At 41.1% G+C, this 15,809-nt stretch overlaps 2 protein-coding genes across 2 annotated transcripts; both read right to left on the minus strand.

The window, feature by feature from the left end:
- Nucleotides 1-8,005: 8,005 nt before the first annotated feature.
- On the minus strand, nucleotides 8,006-11,003 carry LOC116224954 (C-type lectin domain family 10 member A-like). The gene is made up of 5 exons (XM_042704708.1): nucleotides 10,890-11,003; nucleotides 10,590-10,673; nucleotides 9,894-10,048; nucleotides 8,593-8,708; nucleotides 8,006-8,165 (listed from the first exon to the last, which is right to left on the minus strand). Exons 1-5 carry the CDS (start codon nucleotides 10,978-10,980, stop codon nucleotides 8,006-8,008), a joined length of 606 nt encoding a protein of 201 aa, XP_042560642.1. The 5' UTR covers nucleotides 10,981-11,003.
- A 1,418-nt stretch (nucleotides 11,004-12,421) lies between these two features.
- On the minus strand, nucleotides 12,422-15,294 carry LOC122129969 (CD209 antigen-like protein E). Its single transcript, XM_042704709.1, has 5 exons — nucleotides 14,928-15,294; nucleotides 14,582-14,697; nucleotides 14,029-14,151; nucleotides 12,645-12,791; nucleotides 12,422-12,425 (listed from the first exon to the last, which is right to left on the minus strand). The coding sequence occupies exons 1-5, from the start codon at nucleotides 15,279-15,281 to the stop codon at nucleotides 12,422-12,424; spliced, it is 744 nt and encodes a 247-aa protein (XP_042560643.1). The 5' UTR covers nucleotides 15,282-15,294.
- Nucleotides 15,295-15,809: the final 515 nt, after the last annotated feature.

Here is a 15,809-nt window from a genome sequence, read left to right on the forward strand (position 1 = left end):
CGAAATGTGCTATATAAATAAAGTCGTACTTACTTACTTGCTAACATTAGATAGCTGGCTCAGACGCCGCGCAAATCACCTCAGAGGTATTCTTCAGCTACAATAATGTTTTTTTTTTACCGTGTCTATTTCTTGGTAACTTTGAAAAAATCTAAGCAAAAAAAGTCAAACAAACTAACAAACTGCTGACTTTGACATGATGTTATACAGAACTCAAAAGGCTGCACAGTACTCAAAAGGCTACACAGTACTCAAAAGGCTGCCTCGGTGACAGCACCACCCAGTGATCAGTGTTGTCATGTGTGCTGCCTCTTCTCCTCCGGTGGAAAGACCTGGAAACAGAGTCGAGATCACTGCATCACATTAGGGGGGCATCTGGCCATTGTGAACAATCGAGAAGAACAGGTGAAGTAACACCAACCCAAGTAAACAAAAGAATGTTGAAATGTTAAGAAAAACTTCCAAACCAAACATTGCCAACTGTTTCCAAAACACACCAGTTAGTGTGCTAGCAAGCTTTAATCAGTAATAATGTGCTATTTTGATAGTTAGTTTTCTAGTTTTAAACCAAACTTCTCTACTGTTGCTTTACCTTTGGCTACATTTGTTGTGTGCCCTACACTTGACACAGTCCTGAAAGAAATAGGTAATGCTTAATGAAAGATGGCGCCCTCTAGCTGCAGAGATGGAGATATTTCACACCTGCTTTGACATTAGAATATTCATTCGTTTCCAGAGGCAATAGAAATACACTGCAGTGACCTCTACAGGAGAGATGCAGGGTGCATAAACAAAAAAAGAAAATATAATGTTTTCAGGTCATCCCTTCATCAACATCAACTCATTTATGTAGCACACATGGCTCTATTGAAAAAGAACCAGCGTGACCTCATCGCCTCATGAAAGCTCTCCCTCTCTGGCATGTCTGGTGTTGGTCAACATTAATTAATGCATTGTTTGCTGATGATGTTTATTATATAGATTTTCTGAATCAGAATAATTTTGAATGAGTTTTGTGGAATTAGTGGAATTTGCTTTCGGTACAGCGTGGTAAGATCAGTTCAATGATGTCAGTGATCAGACAGGCATCACATTAGAATAGTGATTAGCAGAGCAGACAGATTTCACAGATGCAACAAGACAGAATTTACTGTTGTGTAAAAACAACAACAAGGAATTCATCCCAGAGTACCAAAGTCACACGTGGCCCTGAGCCCATCATTGTGTAAATGTCATTTCCAAATAAACAGCCATTCATGGTCAGAATGCGCCGGTGAAATCTGTCCCCTCTCAGACATTCCTGATCAAGAAGGCCAAACACATTACAATGTACCAGCTGTCACATACTCACATGTGTACATATAGCAAACACCTAAAAGAACAGAAAACTCCCAGCACATTTATATTTATAGTGCATTCACATTTCATATTGAGGTATTTGCCAGGTTTTTTTAGATAGTTCTGGTATAATTTTTATTAGAAACAAGGTCATGTGAAGGTCAGATAAACACACCTTTAGTTCCCACTAGCCACCCAAGCTGTGGTCCGGAACGGAGCCCTCCCCCAAGATGTAAGAAAAGCTTTCACAGCATGGCATCGCCAACTACACCTCCAACAGACACATGTTAGCTTGCTAGCAAGCTTTTATCAGTGCGAACTGGGTGTTTGGTGTGTTTTGCTTGCCTTTTAGGAAGTTAGCTTGCTAGTTTTAGACCCAAACTCCTACTGTTGCTTGAAATGATCTGTTTTCAGATTCTGGCTTAAAAGGCCTGGAGGACAGGACGAGCCAGACAACTGGAAGGACGAACCGGCGGGGGAAGACTGTGCTGCTTCGCCAGCACAGGAGAATGGCACGACAACTCCTGTGGGAAAACATACAGATTTGTGTGTGAGACACTTGCCCCTGAATGAGACTCACCATGTGTTTGAGAAGTGAGAAGTGTTTGCATTTCACTTCCATTGTATTTTGCTATGTGTAGTGCTACAGTTTTTGCAAATGGGCTTTGCCACATATTGCAAAATAGATACTTGGATTTCCCCTTTTTTATGTAAAACTGTCGTGTACCTGCTGCTGAACTGATGGAGCAAGCTCCTAATTAACTTCATATGTACTAAGATAATGACTTTGAGAAGGCTCTCTGAAGTAGGTAGACTTACAATTTGACACATTTTTGTTGTAAGAGACCAATGTAGTTTTAGAACTCACTTTGATTTCACGAGCTATGGAAGGACCCAGCCTCTTGCCTGGGCTGCTAAGACATACTTATACCATATGAGGGCCTATGTTTGCGGAGCATGTGCCAACAACTACATTTAAAGATGGCTCTTTTCCCAAAATATCTCAGACCTGATTAGTTATATTTTAAATTAAAATATCTTAAGATTCAGCTCTATATAGGATGATGGTGTGTAGAAGAAATGTCTTTGCAATGGCATGAGGTGACCTCGGAGTTCCACTTGTTTTTTCAATATGGATACATGCTGCCATCTAGTGTTAATAAAAATAAATACCTTAACCAAATGTCTTCAGTTATTATGGACTAATGTAAACAGCACACATGGTTTCTACATCCACATTTGCCAGGTTCATCTCCATTTGTGTTGAAGAGGCTGAGCTCTCAAAGTCACTAAGGTGATATCTCCAGTTCCCATTCCAAAGCTTTGTGAACTGACAGAGTAAAGATCCTATAGACGTACTGTATGTGCAAAAGCTGCATGATTGAGCAATAAGGTTCAGAAGAAAAAATGGTGTGAATAATGCGCTGATGTGGTGAGACGTTTGAAAGGGCAGGGTTTCAGTCCCCCCTTAACTTCCTGTAGTCTGTAGAGGTCTTACTCAGTGTGTGATCGCTAAGGTAACACGTCTCTCATTAGTGCACATTAATCATTATTATTCTGGTGTCAGAATGGACCGTGTCAGGAAGGACTCCTCCGCTGATTATTCTCCTAATACGATGTGCTGTAAGTAACATCAGATTTTACTCTTGCAACCGGCTATTAAAGATTAAACATGGTACAAATACTGTTCATTGGCTATATCTGTTATATGTCGTATATTTTCGTCATATTTGTTACTGTATTTCAGCTGTAGGAAGCAACAATTATTCATTAGATGAGGTAATGATATAGTTATTAATTTATGAATTGATGAGTTTTATTTCACACAGTGTCTGGCTCCAGGCTCCCTGAGGCCACTGATCCTCCGTGTGCCGGTGGCGGAGAAGGAGAAGTTTCCAAGTCCAGAAGGGTTACTCTGGCTCTTGGTATCGGCCTCGGCCTGCTTTTCACCCTTAAGGCTCTTGCTGCAGTGATACACCTCTGTGAGTTTTAAATTCAAATACAAAAGTGCCTTATTCACATGACAAATAGAGTACTTGCATTTCCAACGCAGTCATTAGATACAAAGAACAACAAATCAAAACATAAACATAGACACAGAGGTAGGGTAGACACAGGTGATTAGTTTAATATAAGTATAATCATTTTCTGCTCACACTTTATTTCATGGTACATTATGGTAATTATCTAGTACTTAAATCTGAGTTCACTTCACCTCAGAGCTGTTTAGTTTGGCCTGTGGTCGATCTTGTTGCAGCTGCATGCATGTGTGTGGTCGCCCCTGTGTCTGGCATACTTCCTCCCATCAACTGTTTTTCACATTACAGGAAGTGTTTAAATAAATGTCAAAAGAGATGTGAAATACATCTTCATATGTAATGTAACAATCCATAATTAATATAACATTTCTGAATAAAATTATTTCTGAATATGCCAGTGCCTTTATGATCTATAATGCATGGATTTCCTGTATGGTATAGTGTAACAAACGCATTATTTTGACCTAAATGATTGCATTGTATGCATACTTTGGTAGATACCAGTGAACAAGCAAAGCTTCATGTGATGGAAAAACTGCACAGGAATCTGTCAGCAACCTTGAATACCACCGGTGAGTTTGCTGGACACTACTGCTTTTCCTGTCTTTTTTGTATTATTATTTGGATGATAGTGACCTCCTATAACATGCCGTGAAGATAGAAGGTGAACTGAACTGAAAATTCACTCTGAAGTCTCTTGAGGCGGACTGTCCAAAACCCAGTGGTGTGAATATCTCTGCCTGTTCACTCAGAGCTGTTTAGTTTCGCTCTGGTCAGTCTTATCTCGCCCCTGTGTCTGGCATACTTCCTCCCCTCAGTTCTTTTTCACATTACAGGGTTTAAATAAATGACAAAAGAGATGTGAAATACATCTTTATTTGTTATGTAACGATCCATAATTAATATAACATTTCTGAATATCAGCAGAGTGGTTATCAGTACTCAAAAGGCTGCATTGGTGAAACATAGTGACAGCACTACCCAGTGATCTGTGTGGTCATGTGTGTTTGTAGCCACCTCTGGTTGTAGGGTCTGTCCTGATGGGTGGGCTCACAACAGTGGGAAGTGCTACCTCTTCTCCTCCACTAATAAGACCTGGAGTCAGAGTCGAGATCACTGCATCACATTAGGGGGGCATCTGGCCATTGTGAACAGTCATGAAGAACAGGTGAAGTAAAACTTTTTTTTTTTTCGTTATTGCATCCTATGCATGTTTTCGGAACAAATGTTTTAAGTTGTAGATTTTATGACGAACTTGGAATAAACTTCTCATTACGTGATTAACATATCAAAGTATCATATCATCAAACATATCATCATTTCACTAAAGGTTTACTTGAGTAAATTATATATTTTCCTAAATACTGTATGTTAGGAATAAATATCTGCCATGTATTAGTATTTTCTATCCAAAAGAGCCAATGAGTATTTCTACTGGATGGGACTGAGTGACCTGGAGACAGAGGGACAGTGGATTTGGGTGGACAGCACACCTCTCAGTGAGACTGGAGCAGTGTAAGACATGTCTCATACGTTCTCAACACAACCACATTACACTTACTTATATGTGTCAATAGTCTACATACTGCTCCATGTACAACGATGTAAACATGCATTGATACATTCAAATGTATCAATCTGGTTGTGCTGTTCAGCAGTGAATAGAGGCGCTGCTACTGTCCTGCTATTCTCATGGTTACACTTGTAAGCACAGCAAACTTGTGCTTGTCAGTCAGACGCAGCACAAAGACTAGGCTGGCTGTAGGTTTGACACAGAACAGCCTTACTGCCATTGCAGATGCAGAATTGTGTTTGTGCTGCTGCCCCTTCTTCAGTGAACTTAGAGACGGACAGATATGTAGTATAACTGTTCATCATCTTCCATACAGAGCATGTCTACATCATGGTGCATTGTGTTTACTCCATCCACCCTGTTTGTTCACAGATTCTGGGGGAAAAGGTCTGATTGGCAGGATGAACCAGATAACTGGAAGGGGGAAGACCCTTCTGGGGAGAACTGTGCACTGTTCTCCAAATTTGGAGACTGGCGTGACAACTCCTGCAAGAATCTGCATACATTTGTGTGTGAGACGATAGCCACAGATTCGACTGGATTAGATTGAATATTCAGCTGCTACATATGGAGGATTTAAAAAAAATCTTTTCATTACATTTAGTTATTGCTTCACTATGGTTGTAGGAACCACTTTCCAGACCAACAAAGGTTTATGCGTGTTCTTCTTTCTGTGCTTTGCTGAAATGCAATATTTTATTAAAAGACCCTATCTTGGTAAACATAATTAATCTGACTCCACTCAATGTCTTTCTTGTAATGCTATATTGCTACCCGATTCAGACGGTAAGCGTTGCGTTGACGAAAGACGATGGGCATGCCGTTGTGTTGATAACGGAGACGTTTATAGTGACATTGACAGGTCAACAACCAAACACGCCGCTAGCGAGCTGTTTACCTTGTCGTTAGTTACCTTGCTAACATTAGATAGCTGGCTCAGACGCCGTGCAAATCGCCTCAGAGGTATTCTTCAGCTACAATAATGGGGTTTTTACATTGAACAGTGTCTATTTCTTGGTAACTTTAAAAAAATCTAAGCAAAAAAAACAAACAAACTAACAAACTGGTGACTTTGACATGATGTTACACAGTACTCAAAAGGCTGCACAGTACTCAAAAGGCTACACAGTACTCAAAAGGCTGCACAGTACTCAAAAGGCTACACAGTACTCAAAAGGCTGCACAGTACTCAAAAGGCTGCATCAGTACTCAAAAGGCTGCATCGGTAAAACATAGTGACAGCACTACCCACTGACCCGTGTTGTCACATCTGGTTCTAGGGTCTGTCCTGATGGGTGGGCTCACAACAGTGGGAAGTGCTACCTCTTCTCCTCCACTGGAAAGACCTTGAAACAGAGTCGAGATCACTGCATCACATTAGGGGGGCATCTGGTCATTGTGAACAATCAAGAGGAGATTTTAAGATTTGAACATGAAAGACTGTGGGGAAAAATAACACTCATGGCGACAGTGAGTGGGGCTAAAGTTTCTCTTGGCATTCCCCGTGCCATCTATTAAGACGGAGGACACAGACACAAGGTGGGGGAATCACTAGGCCCTTCACTAATGTACAGAACACACACGGCAGGGGTAGACATGCTAATACAGAGGGAAACTACACCAGGCATGTACATGCAGCACACCGATTCATAATCGCTAACAAAAAAGGCATGCTAGCACTGATCAGTGTCACCATTGGTGTTTGTGGTTGTAGAGTCATATAAATAATGTTAGTCCCACTCTCTGCCCAGGCAATGTACTAGATGAAGGTCCAGCAAAAAACACGCAAAAATTTAAGAAAAACTTCAACATCAACATCAACATCAACACAACCCAACATCGCCAACTGTCTCCAAAACACAACAGTTAGCATGCTAGCAAGCTTTTATCAGTTATAACTGTGCTATTTAGTTAGCATTCTGGTATTAAACCAAACTTCTCTACTGTAGCTAAAATGTAGTGTAGTGTAAAATTGTGTGACCTACACCTGACACAGTCCTGAAAGGTGATGCTTAATGAAAGATGGCGCCCTCTAGCTGCAGGGATGGAGATATTTCACACCTGCTTTGACATTAGAATACCTCTTTTTAAGAGGCACTAGAACTACACTACAGTGACCTCTACTAGAGAGATAAACAAACAAAGAATTTATAATGTTCTCTGATCATCCCTTCATCACCATCAACTCATTTATGTAGCACACATGGCTCTATTGAAAAAGAACCAGCGTGACCTCATCACCTCATGAAAGCTCTCCCTCTCTGGCATGTCTGGTGTTGGTCAAGCGGTTGGTTAGTGAATAAAATAACATTCGAAAGAGGGTAGAAAAAGTGTTTGGTGAGCTCTTTGATTTGTTTGTAGCAAAATAAAAAGCTGCAACCTAATGTTTATCTATGCAACAAAAAAATGATTGTCAGTAAAATAAATCAACCAACGATTTGTTCTTTATTTGTTTTCTTTTATTTCAGAAATAATCTTTGTTACATTTTGTGGATCCACAGACCACAAAACCACTGTATGCAAAGATCCGCTGAACCCACTAACAAAGATCCTGTGAAAATCACGCATGATCATCGCGATCATGTGCGTGTTTTCCAACAATCATGAGAGCCTGATAGAGGTGCTACGTCTTCATACTAGCAAAGACAGTGAACATTGTGAAGACATTTCTTCTCCTCATTGTCATTAAAGTTGGTGATGTTGGTGGCCAAGGGCTTAAATCATGACGTGGCGTTGTTTATCATGCATTGCAATTCAAAACAGAAATGTAAACAAGAGAATTTTAAACATATTTATTGCTTTAGCATACATATCATCCAAAGGAACTTACATGTTGACATTTAATCATATATGTGCTTCCTGTAGAGTTTGGTTTTGTTAAGAGCTTAGCTTGCTTCATCAGTTCAGCAGTAGACACACAACTACAGTGTAATATAAAAAAGGGGAAATCCAAGTATCTATTTTGCAATATCCTCCAAGATAGGAAATGCAATGCAAAAAACTGAGCGCACAGCTGTGTCTCTGCTTTGCCTACTTCTCAAACACTTGCTGGGTCTTATTCAGGGGCAAGTGTCTCACACACAAATCTGTACGTTTTCCTGCAGGAGTTGTCATGCCATTCTCCTGTGCTGGCGAAGCAAGCACAGTCTTCCCCCGCCGGTTCGTCCTTCCAGTTGTCTGGCTCGTCCTGTCCTCCAGGCCTTTTAAGCCAGAATCTGAAAACAGATCATTTCAAGCAACAGTAGGAGTTTAAAACTAGCAAGCTAACTTCCTAAAAGGCATGCAAAACCCACCAAACACCCTGATCGCACTGATGAAAACAGGTGTCTTTTGCAGATGTAGTTGGCGTTTCTAACATCTTGGGGGGAGGGCTCTGTCCGGGACCACAGAACTAGAGTACAGCTTAAATGGCTAGTGGGAACTAAAGGTGTGTTTATCTGACCTTCACATGACCTTGTCTCTAATAAAAATTATACCACAACTACCTCAAGACTGGCAAATGAGGATGTGAAACAACTATAAATGTAAATGTGCTGGGGGTTTTCTATTGTTATAGGTGTTTGCTATATGTACACATGTGAGTATGTGACAGGAGGTCCATTGTAATGTGTTTGTGTTGAGAATGTATGAGGCATGTCTTACACGGCTCCAGTCTCACTGAGAGGTGTGCTATCCACCCAAATCCACAGTCCCTCTGTCTCCAGGTCACTCAGTCCCATCCAGTGGATCTGTCCTTTGGCCTTCTTGATCAGGAATGTCTAAGAGGGGACAGATTTCACCGGCGCATTCTGACCATGAATGGCTGTTTATTTGGAAATGACATTTACACAATGATGGGCTCAGGGCCACGTGTGACTTTGGTACTCTGTGATGAATTCCTTGTTGTTGTTTTTACATAACAGTCAATTCTGTCTTGTTGCATCTGTGAATACTGTCTGTTCTGCTAATCACTGTTCTCATGTGATGCCTGTCTGATCACTGACATCATTGAACTGATCTTACCATGCTGTACCGAAAGCAAATTCCACTAATTTCACAAAACTCATTCAAAATTATTCTGATTCAGAAAATCTATATAATAAACAAACAATGCATTAATCCATGTTGACCAACACCAGACATGCCAGAGAGGGAGAGCTTTCATGAGGTGATGAGGTCACACTGGTTATTCTTTAATAGAGCCATGTGTGCTACATAAATGAGTTGATGTTGATGAAGGGATGACCTGAGAATATTATATATTCTTTTTTTGTTTATCTCTCTGGTAGAGGTCAGTGTAGTGTATTTTTAGTGCCTCTGAAAAAGAGGTATTTAAGGATTGTGTCAAGTGTCGGGTCACACAACTAATTTAGCCCAAGTAAAAGCAACAGTAGAGAAGTTTGGTTTAATACCAGAATGCTAACTATCGAAATAGCACAGCTATAACTGAGAAAAGCTTGCTAGCATGCTAACGGGTGTGTTTGGAGACAGTTGGCGATGTTGGGTTGTGAAAGTTTTTCTTAAATTTTTGCGTGTTTTTTGCTGGACCTTCATCTAATACATTGCCTGGGTAGAGAGTGGGACTAACAGGTGTGTTTATATGACCCTTCAACCAGAGGTGGCTACAAACACCAATGGCGTCACTGATCAGGGCTAGCAAGACTTTTTTGTTAGCGATTATGAATCGGTGTGCTGCATGTACATGCCTGGTGTAGTTTCCCTCTGTATTAGCATGTCTACCCCTGCTGTGTGTGTTCTGTACATTAGTGCAGCCCCGAGGGATTCCCCCATCCTGTGTCTGTGTCCTCCTCCTTAATAGATGGCATGGTAAATGCCAGGGGAAGCTTTAGCCCCGCTCATTGCTACAATACTGTTGCCATGAGTGTTATTTTTCCCACAGTCTTTCATGTTCAAATCTTAACATGTCAACATTCTTTTGTTTACATGGGTTAGTGTTACTTCACCTGTTCCTCTTGACTGTTCACAATGGCCAGATGCCCCCCTAATGTGATGCAGTGATCTCGACTCTGACTCCAGGTCTTTCCAGTGGAGGAGAAGAGGTAGCACTTCCCACTGTTGTGAGCCCACCCATCAGGACAGACCCTACAACCAGAGGTGGCTACAAACACACACATGACAACACTGATCAGTGGGTAGTGGTGTCACTATGTTTCACCGATGCAGCCTTTAGAGTACTGTGTAACATCATATCAAACACAGTGGCGGCTCCTGAAAGTGGACAAAACTTTCAGTACACCTTCACAGGTATATTACCACTCTGCTGATATTCAGAAAATTCATATTAATTATGGATCGTTACATTGTATATAAAGATGTATTTCACATCTCTTTTGCCATTTATTTAAACGCTTCCTGTAATTTGAAAAAGAACTAAGGGGAGGAAGTATGCCAGGCACAGAGTCAACCTCACACATGCATGAAGCTGCAACAAGATCAACCACAGGCGAAACTTAACAGTTCTGAGGTGAACAGGCAGAGAAACTCACACCACTGGGTTTGGAGAGTCCGCCTCAAGGGACTTCACAGTGAACTTTCAGTTCAGTTCAACTTATATTTTTATGGCATGTTATACAAGGGCACTGTCATCCAAATAATAGTTAAAAAAAGACAGGAAAAGCAGTAATGTCCAGCAAACTCACCGGTGGTATTCAAGGTTGCTGACAGATTACTGTGCAGTTTTTCCATCAGATGAAGCTTTGCTTGTTCATCTACCAAAGTTGCAGCTGCAACAAGATCAACCACAAGCGAAAATAAACAGTTCTGAGGTGAACAGGCAGAGAAATTCACACCTCTGGGTTTTGACAGTCTGCCTCAAGAGACTTCACAGTGAACTTTCAGCTCAGTTCACCTTCTATCTTTATGGCATGTTATACAAGGTCACTGTCATCCAAATAATAATTTAAAAAGACAGGAAAAGCAGTAGTGTCCAGCAAACTCACCAGTGGTATTCAAGGTTGCTGACAAATTCCTGTGCAGTTTTTCCCTCAGATGAAGCTTTGCTTGTTCATTGGTATCTACCAAAGTATGCATACAATGCAATCATTTAGGGGTCAGAATCAAGCATGTGTTACACTATACCATACAGGAAATCCATGCATTATACGTCATAAAGGCACAGGCATATTCAGAATTCAGAATTCTTTTCATTCAGAAATGTTGTATTAATTACGGATCATTACATTACATATGAAGATGTATTTCACATCTCTTTTGACATTTATTTAAACGCTTTAAACGCTTCCTGTAATGTGAAAAGGAACTGAACTGAATTTGAATTTAAAACTCACATAGGTGTACCACTGCAGCAAGAGCTGGAAGGGTGAAAAGCAGGCCGAGGCTGATACCAAGAGCCAAAGGAAGCAGCGCAACCCTTCTGGACTTGGACACTTCTCCTTCTCCGCCACCGGCACACGGAGCATCTGTGGCCTCAGGGAGCCTGGAGCCAGACACTGTGTGAAATAAAACTCATCAATTCATCAATTAATTCCTACATCTTTACCTCATCTAATGAATCATTTTTGCTTCCTACAGCTGAAATACAGTAACAAATATTACAAGATATACACGATAGCCTAGGAACAGTATTTGTACCATGTTTAATCTTTAATAGCTGGTTGCAAGGGTCAAATCTGATGTTACTTACAGCTCATCGTATTAGGAGAATAAGCAGAGGAAGAGTCCTCCCTGACTGCAGGCGCACTAATATTCCCATAGACATGGTCCATTCTGACACTAGTATAATAATGATTAATGTGCGCTATTGAGAGACGTGTTAGCTTAGCGATCACACACTGAGTAAGACTTCACCTCTACAGACTACAGGAAGTTAAGGGGGGACTGAAACCCTGCTCTTTCACACGTCTCACCACATCAGCACATCATTCACAGGTTTTTTTTACTCTCTCTCTCTGTACCTTATTGCTCAATCATGCAGCTTCTGCACATACAGTATGTCTATAGGATCTTTACTCTGTCAGTTCACAAAGCTTTGGAATGGGAACTGGAGATATCACCTTAGTGACTTTGAGAGCTCAGCCTCTTCAACAAAAATGCATAATTACCATGATCACAAGAATGTTTAAAGTTAAAAATGTATAGGGACATTTGAAGTATATTGATTGACTACTTCCATCCTTATTGACTGAGGGTGTTATTTTTTATATCTTTCATAACTGAGGCTTTGACGAGGTCAACCTGGCAAATGTGGATGTAGAAACCATTTCTGCTGTTGACTTAAGAAATTCTGTTGAGGCAGTTTTTTTTACTAACACTAGATAGCAGCACGTATCCATATTATGAAAACAAGTGGAACTATGAGGTCACCTCCTGCCATTGCAAAGACATTTCTTTTACACACCAGCATCCTATAGAGAGCTGAATCTTAAGAGATTGGAATTTAAAATATGAATAATCGGGTCTAAAATATTTTGGGAAAATATGGGATATGATAGACTTTTTTTAGTGGTCCGACTCAACTGCAATGCAGAACACAAGCGCATGACTCCATGACTCTGAACCCACCATAAGATACTTCTGTGTACGTACACACACACACACACACACACACAGCACTGTATATATGCACTGGAATGCTTGCCCAAGAGCTCTGTTTGGACAGGTCAGATGCATGACTCACTCACTTCACCACAGTGGGATTTGAACCTCTGACCATCAACTGCAAACTGCATACTTACCACTGCACCACCAGGATCCTGTCCTCCCAAGCATCTCCCGTATGTTTGAGGGTAACATAGTGGGGCACTGAAGCCTCATATGTCAATCGTGCCATGTACTTAAATTTGATTGAGGATGAATGAGGAATTAGGGGACCAGTACCATCCCTTACATAACATGGCCACTAGGGGCACTGTAGACAAGAGGTTTTCATTCTTGCTCATGGGTTGCCTGTCCTGTGTGTGTGTGTGTGTGTGTGTGTGTGTGTGGGGGGGGGGGGGTCAGTCAGATAGTCTGTCCCATCGTTTTTTCCTAACCACTTGTCCCTTGCCGCCGATGAAAAAATCATGGTGTCAAGCAAAGATGTTAAATAAAATTCATAAGGAATGAAAAGACAACCGCTGTGCTGCACACACACACATTATGACAAAAGGCAGACTTGTAAATAACGTCTTTAAAATTGTAGTGGCAAAAGATTCAGCGTTTTCCTTTAAAACATACAGTAGCATATAGTTACTGGTGGAAAGCTATGGAAGAAAGTTGCATCCAGGAGCCTTCATAAGCAAACATGATGTGGCTCCACAATAAATGATCCCACTTATTCATTATTCACATTACTCAAATGTTGTATGATGTAAAATAGCCTAACAGGACACATGATATGTCTAGTAACAACATAAAGAAGGGGGCAACAATATGAGTCAAAACCCAACAATATTTATTGACTGATCTTGAAAGTATTGGCTTACAAAAGCAAAATAAGTCATCACATAGAAAATAACTCAGTGTTATGACGAAAGGACGGTGGGGCGAGCCCTCCCGGAAGCCATAGAGATTCCATTGAGAGCCCTGTTTTGTGAAAAAAAAAAAATGGATTTTACATGAGGGCCTATCAGAGAGGTCTGGGGCGATTTTCAATTCGACCAAAATCGCCCCAAAAGGGGCGGGACCATCTGAAGCACGACTTAAGCCTGATTGGACAATAACATTCAGAGGCAGATGAGACGGTCTTGTGGTAGAATCGGACAGAAAGAAAATCTGTCCTTTTCCTGTTTGGCAGTGCGTCGCCCAAATCGCCCTTATGGACAAACCGCCCCTGTTCTCAGAAAAAGCATTAAAAGAACAGGGACTAAGGCTGAGTTCCTAAATTGAGTGGAGTCGGATTAATTCCATTCACCAAGATACGGTCCTTTAATAAAATATTGCATTTCAGCAAAGCACAGAAAGAAGAACACACATAAACCCTTTGTTGGTCTGGAAAAGTGGTTCCTTATAACCATAGTGAAAGCAATAACTAAATTTATGAAAATATATTTTTTAAAAAGCCTCCATATGTAGCAGCTGAAATATTCAATCTAATCCAGTCTATTCGGTGGCTACTGTCTCGCAAACAAATGTATGCACCTCTTGCAGGAGTTGTCCTGCCAGCCTTTAAATTTGGTGAAAACTGCACAGTTCTCCCCAGAAGGGTCTTCCCCCTCCCAGTTATCTGGTTCATCCTGTCCATCAGACCCTTTCTTCCAGAATCTGTGAACAAACAGGGTGGATGGAGTAAACACAATGCACCATGATGTAGACATGCTCTGTATGGAAGATGATGAACAGTTATACTACATATCTGTCCGTCTCTAAGTTCACTGAAGAAGGGGCAGCAGCACAAACACAATTCTGCATCTGCAATGGCAGTAAGGCTGTTCTGTGTCAAACCTACAGCCATCATAGTATTTGTTCTGCATCTGACTGACAAGCACAAGTTTGCTGTGCTTACAAGTGTAACCATGAGAATAGCAGGACAGTAGCAGCGCCTCTATTCACTGCTGAACAGCACAACCAGATCGATACATTTGAATGCATCACTGCATGTTTACATCATTGTACATGGAACAGTATGTAGACTATTGACACATATAAGATAGTGTAATGTGGTTGTGTTGAGAACGTATGAGGCATGTCTTACACGACTCCAGTCTCATTGAGAGGTGTGCTGTCCACCCAAATCCACTGTCCCTCTGTCTCCAGGTCACTCAGTCCCATCCAGTATAAATACTCAATGGCACTTTGGGATAGAAAATACTAATGGGAGACATCACAGATATTTAATCTTAACATATTCAGAATTATATCAAATTTACTAAAATAAATACAAATAAGAGACTATACTTTCACTTAAGGATACTTTGAAATGTGAATCACGCTTTGGAAAGTTTATTCCAAGTTCGTCATAAAATCTACAACTTTAAACATTTCGTTCTGAAAAAATGGATAGGATCAAATAACGAAAAAAAAACACCCTTTTACTTCACCTGTTCCTCTTGACTGGTCACAATGGCCAGATGCCCCCCTAATGTGATGCAGTGATCTCGACTCTGATTCCAGGTCTTTCTAGTGGAGGAGAAGAGGTAGCACTTCCCACTGTTGTGAGCCCACCCATCAGGACAGACCCTAGAGGTGGCTACCGTCTCACACACAAATGTATGCAGCTTCTTGCAGGAGTGGTCAAGCCAGTCTCCTTGTTTGGTGTACAGTGCACAGTTCTCCCCAGAAGGGTCTTCCCCCTTCCAGTTATCTGGTTCATCCTGCCAATCAGACCTTTTCAGCCAGAATCTGTGAACAAACAGGGTGGATGGAGTAAACACAATGCACCATGATGTAGACATGCTCTCTATGGAAGATGATGAACAGTTATACTACATATCTGTCCGTCTCTAAGTTCACTGAAGAAAGGTCGGCAGCACAAACACAATTCTGCATCTGCAATGGCAGTGAGGCTGTTCTGTGTCAAACCTACGGCCACCAGAGTCTTTGTGCTGCGTCTGACTGACAAGCACAAGTTTGCTGTGCTTACAAATGTAAACATGAGAATAGCAGGACAGTAGCAGCGCCTCTATTCACTGCTGAACAGCACAACCAGATCGATACATTTGAATGCATCACTGCATGTTTACATCATTGTACATGGAACAGTATGTAGACTATTGACACATATAAGTAAGTGTAATGTGGTTGTGTTGAGAACGTATGAGGCATGTCTTACACTGCTCTAGTGTCATTGAGAGGTGTGCTGTCCACCCAAATCCACTGTCCCTCTGTCTCCAGGTCACTCAGTCCCATCCAGACTTTCTCAATGGCACTTTTGGATAGAAAATACTAATGGGAGACCACAGATATTTATTCCTAACATATTC

This window comes from Clupea harengus, unplaced genomic scaffold, assembly GCF_900700415.2.
Source record: "Clupea harengus unplaced genomic scaffold, Ch_v2.0.2, whole genome shotgun sequence".
In the NCBI taxonomy this organism is placed as follows: Eukaryota; Metazoa; Chordata; class Actinopteri; order Clupeiformes; family Clupeidae; genus Clupea; species Clupea harengus.

Excerpts from the sequence above, each read along its gene's own strand:
- LOC122129969 (XM_042704709.1), bottom strand. The coding sequence starts at position 15,281 with ATGTCTACATCATGGTGCATTGTGTTTACTCCATCCACCCTGTTTGTT. Across the intron at positions 14,152-14,581 it reads CTCAATGAGACTGGAGTCGT|ATTCTGGAAGAAAGGGTCTG; the intron begins GTAAGACATGCC and ends GTTTGTTCACAG. Across the intron at positions 12,792-14,028 it reads CAGGACAACTCCTGCAAGAG|GGATGGTACTGGTCCCCTAA; the intron begins GTGCATACATTT and ends ATGTTATGTAAG.
- LOC116224954 (XM_042704708.1), bottom strand. The coding sequence starts at position 10,980 with ATGCATACTTTGGTAGATACCAATGAACAAGCAAAGCTTCATCTGAGG. Across the intron at positions 10,049-10,589 it reads AGCAACCTTGAATACCACCG|CCACCTCTGGTTGTAGGGTC; the intron begins GTGAGTTTGCTG and ends GTGTGTTTGTAG. Across the intron at positions 8,166-8,592 it reads CTCAGTGAGACTGGAGCCGT|ATTCTGGCTTAAAAGGCCTG; the intron begins GTAAGACATGCC and ends ATCTGTTTTCAG.